Source organism: Etheostoma spectabile, chromosome 15 (assembly GCF_008692095.1).
Source record: "Etheostoma spectabile isolate EspeVRDwgs_2016 chromosome 15, UIUC_Espe_1.0, whole genome shotgun sequence".
In the NCBI taxonomy this organism is placed as follows: Eukaryota; Metazoa; Chordata; class Actinopteri; order Perciformes; family Percidae; genus Etheostoma; species Etheostoma spectabile.
In genome coordinates, this window is record NC_045747.1 from 17237817 (window position 1) to 17246096 (window position 8280).

At 41.9% G+C, this 8280-nt stretch overlaps 2 protein-coding genes across 3 annotated transcripts in view; both read left to right on the forward strand.

Annotated features, from left to right (window-relative positions):
* Nucleotides 1–34: 34 nt before the first annotated feature.
* On the forward strand, nt 35–3610 carry ccndx (cyclin Dx). Its single transcript, XM_032537685.1, has 4 exons — nt 35–466; nt 565–780; nt 2110–2436; nt 3159–3610. Exons 1-4 carry the CDS (start codon nt 203–205, stop codon nt 3306–3308), a joined length of 957 nt encoding a protein of 318 aa, XP_032393576.1. The 5' UTR covers nt 35–202; the 3' UTR covers nt 3309–3610.
* Nucleotides 3611–4493: 883 nt separating this feature from the next.
* nucb1 (nucleobindin 1) overlaps nt 4494–8280 on the forward strand; it is a 5989-nt gene continuing 2202 nt past the window's right edge. Inside the window, exons 1-7 of one of the 2 annotated variants that reach the window (XM_032537440.1) lie at nt 4494–4743; nt 5963–6086; nt 6586–6693; nt 6821–6953; nt 7648–7751; nt 7894–8079; nt 8166–8256. In XM_032537440.1, coding sequence (XP_032393331.1) covers nt 5967–6086; nt 6586–6693; nt 6821–6953; nt 7648–7751; nt 7894–8079; nt 8166–8256 — 742 coding nt within the window. In that variant the 5' untranslated portion in view covers nt 4494–4743; nt 5963–5966. The remainder of the gene's footprint in view (nt 4744–5962; nt 6087–6585; nt 6694–6820; nt 6954–7647; nt 7752–7893; nt 8080–8165; nt 8257–8280) is intronic. The other variant, XM_032537439.1, reaches the window with a different exon arrangement.

Below are 8280 nucleotides of genomic sequence, written 5' to 3' on the forward strand. Positions count from 1 at the left end.
AAAGTTCAGAGACAAGGGTCGAGCGTGATATCAACAGATCACCACAGGAAACCAAAACTACTTCAACAAGGAAAAAAGATTTTTCAGCTTGTGTTTACCTGCAGAGCACCCAGGTTCCGCGGGTGACAGGGGGACAAAGCTGCTGCCTTTCTTTCCCATTTGGACATAAACACGTTGATATTTTTCCCAGCGGGCAGTGCAGATGGACAGAGGCATGTCTGTGTCTCTGTGGTGTGAGGAGGTGGAGGACCAGAGTCAGGACCTGAGCCAGACTGAGGCCCAATCCCAGGGCCACATCGTGGGCTCGTCTCAGCTGCGAGCCGCCTGGGACCCCACCGTGTCCGGGCATCGTGTGATCCAGAGGCTGCTTCATGTGGAGGAGAGGTACATGCCCTCCGTGCTCTACATCACCCTCATCCAGCGGGAGCCAGAGCACAGGGAGCAGCTCGCCAAATGGGCCCTGGAGGTATGGAAAGCTCCAGTTTCTACCTCGTGGTGCAGGATGAGTTATGTCATCGCGGCAGCTGTGATGCTGATGCCTCCCATCTTTCTCCCTCTCCCCAGGTGTGCTGCGAGTGTGGCTGTGATGAGGCAGTGTTCCCCCTGTCTGTCTCTCTGATGGATAGGTTCCTGTCGGCCTCTTTGGCTCTACCTGTGTCACCATACTGCCTGGCTGCCGGCTGCATCCTCATCGCCTCCAAACTCTCCGAGTGTGACACCGTTACCGCTGACACTCTCTGTGCTGCAGCTGAATACAGCTTCCAGCCTTCGGACCTGAGGGTGGAGGTATACACACACACACACACACACACACACACACACACACACACACACACACAACATCCACACATGTGGGTGAGAATGTGGTTCTTTGAGACCTCACAGTGAGGGCGGTAGTGGAGTCTGAGCAGAGGTTTCCAGCTGTGGGTCCCTGATATCTCCATCGCTTTTAACCTCATTTACAGTTGCATTGGTCTTAAGGGCTAACAGTTAAACTGTTAAACCTTGATTTTAAAAGAATACCTTTCATCTTTTTACAGTGTTATTACTCTAAAGAGATGTAGCAGCCATACTGTATCAAACTAATGTAAAGATAGGATGTTAACGTCAAATGAGGGAATGATTATATTAATAATTGGGTTGCTTCAGCACATCCATCAACTGGATTTCAGCCCACTTAAAACTTTAATTTACAATCCAATAGGGCTACAACTAACTTTTTTTTAAATTAGGCCTGCTGGTTTTTCTATCACTTATTTAACTGATTAATTAATTGAATTGAAAGCCTTTATTGTCATTGTACCAGTACAATGAAATTTGGAGAGCAACTCTCTAAAAGTGCACACATTAATAACACATACATAAATATACATATACAATACATTAGTGCAAGTCTGACTGTAGGTTGAGTATGGTGACAGCTTTGGGAAAATACTTTAAACTGTAAATTAGATGAAATGACGACAGATGTTGAGAGCCCCAAATGATGCATGTGGATGACAATGACAAAACATTGGGCATGTAACCAATGAATGAATATGTTCATCATAAATCAATCTGCCAATTAATATTTTTGATTTATCGATTATTCGTTTGCATTCTGAAATGTCAGAATATAGTGAAAAAAGTCCAATCACAACTTCCCAGAGCCCATACTGTCTGACAAAACGTCCTAAACCCAAAGGACTTCAGCTCATTATGATGTATGGTGAGGAGAAGCAGAAGATCTTCCATTTGAGAAGTTGGAACCTGAGAAATTCAAAAAGAAAAGCCCAATTTTTGCTTAATGAATGAAACAATTAAAACAATTATCAGCATGTTGCCATCAATCAACTTTATTGTTAACCATTTCAGCTCATTTGTAATCAATAAAATCCAGTATTGGTGCTTTCATCCCATGTCTATCCCATTTAGAATTTAGGAGTGAATAACTAATTGTAATTACTGAACTCACTGTAGTCGAATGCAGACTTCAACGCCATATTTAAGATCAGTCACAATGTAACAATATCTATATCCTCTAAAATATTTCACGCCACAATTTCTGTATTATAACAACGTTACACACTCATTTCTGACTGCTACACGCACCTGTCTTCCCTCCATCAGGAGATGGAGCGTGTCATCCTCGCCACGCTCCGATGGGACACAGCAGCAGTGACTCCACAGGACTTCCTCCCACACTTTCTCGCCTCGGTGGAGGAGAGAGGAGATGGGGAGAGTGGAGACCGCGAGGAGGGGCTGCTCTCCACCCTGCGGCGGCACTGCGACACGCTGGCTGCCATGTGTGCCTGTGACTCCCGCTTCCTGGGAGCTCCACCCTCACTTGTTGCTGCGGCGTCTCTGAACTGTGCTCTGAGGGGTCTGGGCAACAAGGCCCCCGCTCAGCTGGCTGTGACGAGTGATGCACTGGCCGAGCTCTGCCAGGCTGACCTGGTGAGTGCACCTGCAAAGTCTGAGGCTGCACATAGGCCTATTATCTGATTTTTTTTTAATTCTATTTTATTTTTCACATAACGCACAACACACATAACGTACAATTCACCACATGAACATATCCCCTATCCTTTGTCATCACTATCCGTCCGGGCGAAAAAAATCAAGAAAAGATGACACAGTCACTACAATCTCTCAGATAATTCAAAAGAATAGTAACAAAATAGACAATAGACAATAAACCAAATGTAAATTTGTGTAAATGACAATACCATAAGCCCATCATACACGTCACTCCCCAGCAGAAAGCTTCTTAGGAGCCTTACAGAAAGCTCAGGTCTTTTCCCTATTTTCTAGTGAAGCTGACAGTACCCCTTCATTCTTCCATCCTTTTAACATAATCTGCATGGCTATCATAAAACCAGTCTGGACCCAGCTTCTTATGTGCTTATCCATCCCACTTAGGATAGACCCATCTCCCAGAACCAATCATCTTGGGCTGAATGGAACCTGGCTCCCTGCTATCCGACATAGGTCATCATGTATCTATTAATCTGATTTGATTATTCAGGTTTTTTTTTTTTTCACCAGGTGTGAGAGTTGCAAAAATAATCAGTTCTAAGCAACAGACCCAGTACACTTGTTTTACAGGCATTCCAAATGCAGAATGAGAATTGCATCCATGACGGCATCATGTATTCTCTCTGTGTTTTGGATCCCAGGTAGTGCTGCAGTACTACAGTGACATGATCGAATATGCCCTCCGACAGCGGCTGAGGAGTGGGCTTCAGCAGGGCCCCGTGGAGAAGGAGGAAGAGGTGGAGAACGAAAGACCCGGGACACCCACTGACATGAGAGAGATTGATTTCTAAACACTGAATCACCTGTTGCATTGAAAGTGTGAATCAATCAAAACATTTCATCAAAGTTCATCAGTCAAACTGATAAATATATATATATATTGAACATGACCTCAAAAATGACATGTTTTTATATTTTAAAATTACTTTATTGAGTGACTGTTAATTTATTACTTATCTTACTTTATTTATTAGTGAACCATTTTTGCAATTATGTGTTTTGCATGTGCCATATTTTATAATCTATTTCCATTAATTTTATTCTAGGCCTAGATGTTATTTTGATGCATACTATTTATATTTTTTATTTATTATCACGTGCAATTGTTGACTCTTTCGATGTTAATTTATTTCAACGTGCCATGACTTTGTGTTTGTGTACTGAATTAAATATACAGCAAATCTATTTTTCAAAGCAATTAAACGTTTAAAACGTGTGTACATATTTTGCATCCGTGTGTTATTGACCAATGGGATAAGGCTGCGTTCACTTAGCATTCATGGGCTTGTACTTACGACGTCTGAGCTTGTGTTACCATTCATTCTACTTCTGGTAGGGCATCATTACCCCCTTAAAGTACAGCTACTAAAATCAAATGTGTTGATGGGTGATTTTTCTTTTTAATTTTTAGGTTTCTGACCTATTTTAGGCAAAATAAGGAAAAACAAACATGAATCTTTCAAAACTGTGTTTGAAATGTCTGTAGAATGGATCACAAGTGCACGAAAAATCTGCTGCCAGGGGCCAGATAAATCTGCACGAAAAATCTGCTGCCAGGGGCCAGATAAAAGCTAAAAGTAAAAATATCATTGATATTTTCCTTCTGTTAGGGACAGAACTGAGTGACATAATTTCCCCAAGCGGGGAACAGTAGATGTGTTCTTTTTGATGCTGCCTTTCTTTAAATGACTGCTCATTTCTTTAAATTTCTTATGCTGCACTATAACTTTTATTCTTGTGTTTTATGTGTCCTAATGTTTCTATTTTGTTTTAAACTGTCTATTCATGTGTTTTATCGGTTTTTAATGCTTATGATTTTTAACTGTTTGTACTTGTGTTTTATCTGTTTAACTGATTTTATGTAAAGCACTTTGAATTGCCCTGTTGCTGAAATGTGCTCTACAGATAAAGCTGCCTTGCCTTGCCTTGCCTAGAATGTACACTATTTCCGACAGAACTTGAAGGCAGCATGTTGGAACCGCAGCTGCAATCTCATGACGTCAATTTTATCCGACGCGAATACAGACCCTGCTTTGAGCATCCGATCCAATCGGGTCAGAGAATATAAATACACATGCGGTAACGAGCAGCTATTAAAAGATATTGTGTTTTATAACATACTTTAATTATTTTTTATTTATTTATCAGTGTAAAGGAATAATTTATAGAACATCGTGACATATAAGAGCTACAACGCAGGTATAGAAGACGTCCCCACAGCTCACGGTAAGGGATACCCAGGTTCTGTTATATCACCTCTAAAATGACCTTTTAAAAAAACCCAAAACAAGATTTAAATGTTGTTAAAACCAAAACGTAATCCACTCAAGCTATAGGTTTAATCTCACAGGTGGTTCCACGTATGCAAAGATGTTTTTCTGTGTGTTGAGAACTCCTCTCATCCGCATCCGTGTAGTCCCTGTTTTAAGATAGCTAGTTAGCTAGCTAACGTTAACTAGCTAGCTAGCTATCTAGTTATACACCTAGCGTTAGTTAGGTTACCTAACTTATAACAGTAATATGCTATTTAAACCGTGTTATTTTAACCGTGTCAAGTAACACTTCTGGTGTTAAAAACTATACGTATGCTGTTAATTTAGCTGTGTGTTCCTGCTCAAAATGTTTCGTTTGGCCAAGCAATCCACCTAAGGAATCTGATATAATTTCCCCCTCTCCTCGGTAAAAGGCGTCTAAATGTAAAAATAATAAAAATGCCAGAGTTTTTACACATCTCTAAAGTCTCCTGATGAATTCGGCATGCAATGTTTACCCCCAGAGGCAAACTAATTACACTTAAATCCGGAAATGATGAGTTATCAATGACGCTGTTACTCTGTAAACCTCATCCAGGGACGGAGTTAAATGCACCATCTTTCCAGGTGTGTTTCGGACTTGAGTCATGTAGTAGTTAGAGAAACATATTGTGATTAACACTGTCTGCACCTTTTAAAATACAAGTCTGACACTGGTCATATGGAGGATAAATTAAGCGACTGTCCCGTGTTGCCCTTGTCTACAATTACATTGAAGATAAAGAATGCAGTAGTGTTCAAGCAACTATAATCCAAACTTGGTCCAATACTATTCTTCTCAGTTACAGAGTTGTTTTGTAGTTTGCATGTGAACATCATTTAATATTTTACACGAAAAATGCATCTTGTTTAATTGTTTATGTTCCAAATTTGTATATTATGGACTGTGGCAAATCAAAGAGGGAACTGGAATATTTTTGTTGAAAGCTTTGCACACCTCTTATACATCGCACAAGATCTGGGGTCAGCTATCATGTTGGAGAACAACGGACACTCACTCTACGACATTTATCTTGTTTTTTTTATTTCTCACACATCTCTGCCTCTTGTTTTTTTTCTGTGCTAAAATTGTAGCTTTTCAATCAAATCTTTTGCATGCAATATTGGAACATGCGTTGTTGTTTATTTTGAAGGAGGATGACCTTAAAACCTAGCTGGCTGCTGCTTCTATCCATCTCTGCTGGGGTCTGGTCCGTGCCGATTGATCGCAATGGAGACAACCAGGAAGCAAAAGAGGAAGTGCCGGAGGAGAACGCGGTAATGACCTTAGTAGTCTCAATCATGTAGCCTACTAGACTGGTTAAACCCCGCCCACTCTGCCGCCATTTTGATTCCACCCTGCAGCTCGGTCTGAAAACTTGTACATTTAATTCTCCTGCTTCAGTTCACAATTTGGCAGGAACCAATCACAAACTGGCTTATCTACCTGGCATGCTACCGGTGGTTTTAACATGATGACGATAGAGTAGAGAAGAGACCAAGCAGCTTGTTTATATTCAACAGAGCGGCCACCAAACGCCACGTTGGTCTGATTGGTTGAAGAACTATCCAATTGCGTACAGAGTCATTTGAACTATGCCCACTGGTCACAGCTCTTGTGCAGAGAAAATACAGAGCAGACTCCCCAGACCAACGCTCAACCTCAAATCTATTGAGCTTGGCTTGGTCTGATGATAGCCAGACTAGAAGCCTACTGTAGATTAGTTACAGTATAGTTGGTTGTCAATAACCGGTCCTTTACAACACACTCTTGCAGGACACAGGCCTGTACTACGACCGGTATCTCAGAGAGGTGATTGAGGTATTGGAGACAGACCCTCACTTCAGAGAGAAACTGCAAACAGCCAACACAGAGGACATCAAGGTCAGTGTCCATTTCTCCTTCATTCATGCCCAGAATGGGGAAACACTCCAAACGCTTTCTGCTTTACCTTTTTACAGGTGCCATTTAACCCGTTCTTCTCACCTGTATGTCTTCTGTTGTCCGTCAGAATGGCCGTCTCAGTAAAGAGCTGGACCTGGTCGGTCACCATGTGAGGACGCGCCTGGATGAGCTGAAGCGTCAGGAAGTTTCTCGCCTCAGGATGCTGCTCAAGGCCAAACTGGACAGCGCAAACACACAGAGTGAGGGGACTCATCCTCCTGTCAACCACTGCAGAGGGCGAGGGCCAGTGTTTGTATTAATACCTCTGGAGATACAGTGGATCGGATCAGATTTAACTGAAAGATCTCCGGTGGTAAATCGGATGCTTGGTGTATCGGAGAAAGACATACAAATGACAAATACTAACGTTTAAGGTGGTGGTGTCTTTTTTTATAAGTAGTTTTATTATGTACTAAAATTATAATGTATGTCATTTCCTGCATAAAACGTAATTTGAACATGATCTGAACCAAAAGGGTCTTATCTTACTTGTAAATAATAATAACATTTGATCTACATTCTGTACTGCGGGAAGCAATTTGTGACAGCTGTAAATTTGGGCTACTTGAAAAATAATTGGAGTTATGAATTTAAAAGATTGACTTTACTTACCTACTTGAATTACTGTTAACAGCTATACTGATTACCAATTGCGAGTAATTGTTTCAGACAGATTTTAGCAATGCAAGCGTGATAGATGTTTACATAAAATATTTGACGAAAATAAAAAAATATATACATGAATAGAAATTAGTAAGGTGTGTTTTGAGAGAGGAATGTAGCCCCTCGGCACAGAGATGTGTTCAGTGTGCGCAGGACATAATGGAAGTCATGTGTGTCAAAAGTCCAGCCTGTGTGTGTGTGTGTGTGTTAATTGATGTGTCTGCTGTGAAGGCCTGCAGATGGACCACGCCTCCCTGCTGAAGCAGTTTGAACATCTGGATCCCCACAATCAAAACACCTTCGAGGCCAAAGACCTCGAGCTGCTAATCTCAACGGTAAGATCCTCCCAGAGATAATCAAAAACTGGATTTTTTTTTTTACTGCAGAATCAGAATTACACCGATCAGACTCTAGGGTGCTGCAATTCAAAATTGTTCCGGACACCATATGTGACCCCGGTCAGGCGCTTTGTCCTAGGCCACCAAGGACCTGGAGAACTACGACGCCGAGAGACACGAGGAGTTCAAGCGCTACGAGATGCTGAAGGAGCACGAGAGACGCGAGTACCTGAAGGGCCTGGACCAGGAGAAGAGGGAGACGGAGGAGAAGAGACTGCAGGAGCTTAAGGACAAACACCACCAGCACCCTAAAGTCAATGCTCCGGTACGCACAAGTGCACCCACGTTGGTTACTCAGTGGGAGTGAATGTTCTCTTACATGGTTTTTCCTGCATTTTCCCCCACATTCAGGGTAGCGTCGCTCAGCTACGGGAAGTTTGGGAGGAGACAGATGGACTGGATCCTCAGGAGTTCAACCCCAAAACATTTTTTAAACTGCATGGTGAGTGGCGCCTCTTTTTTTTTT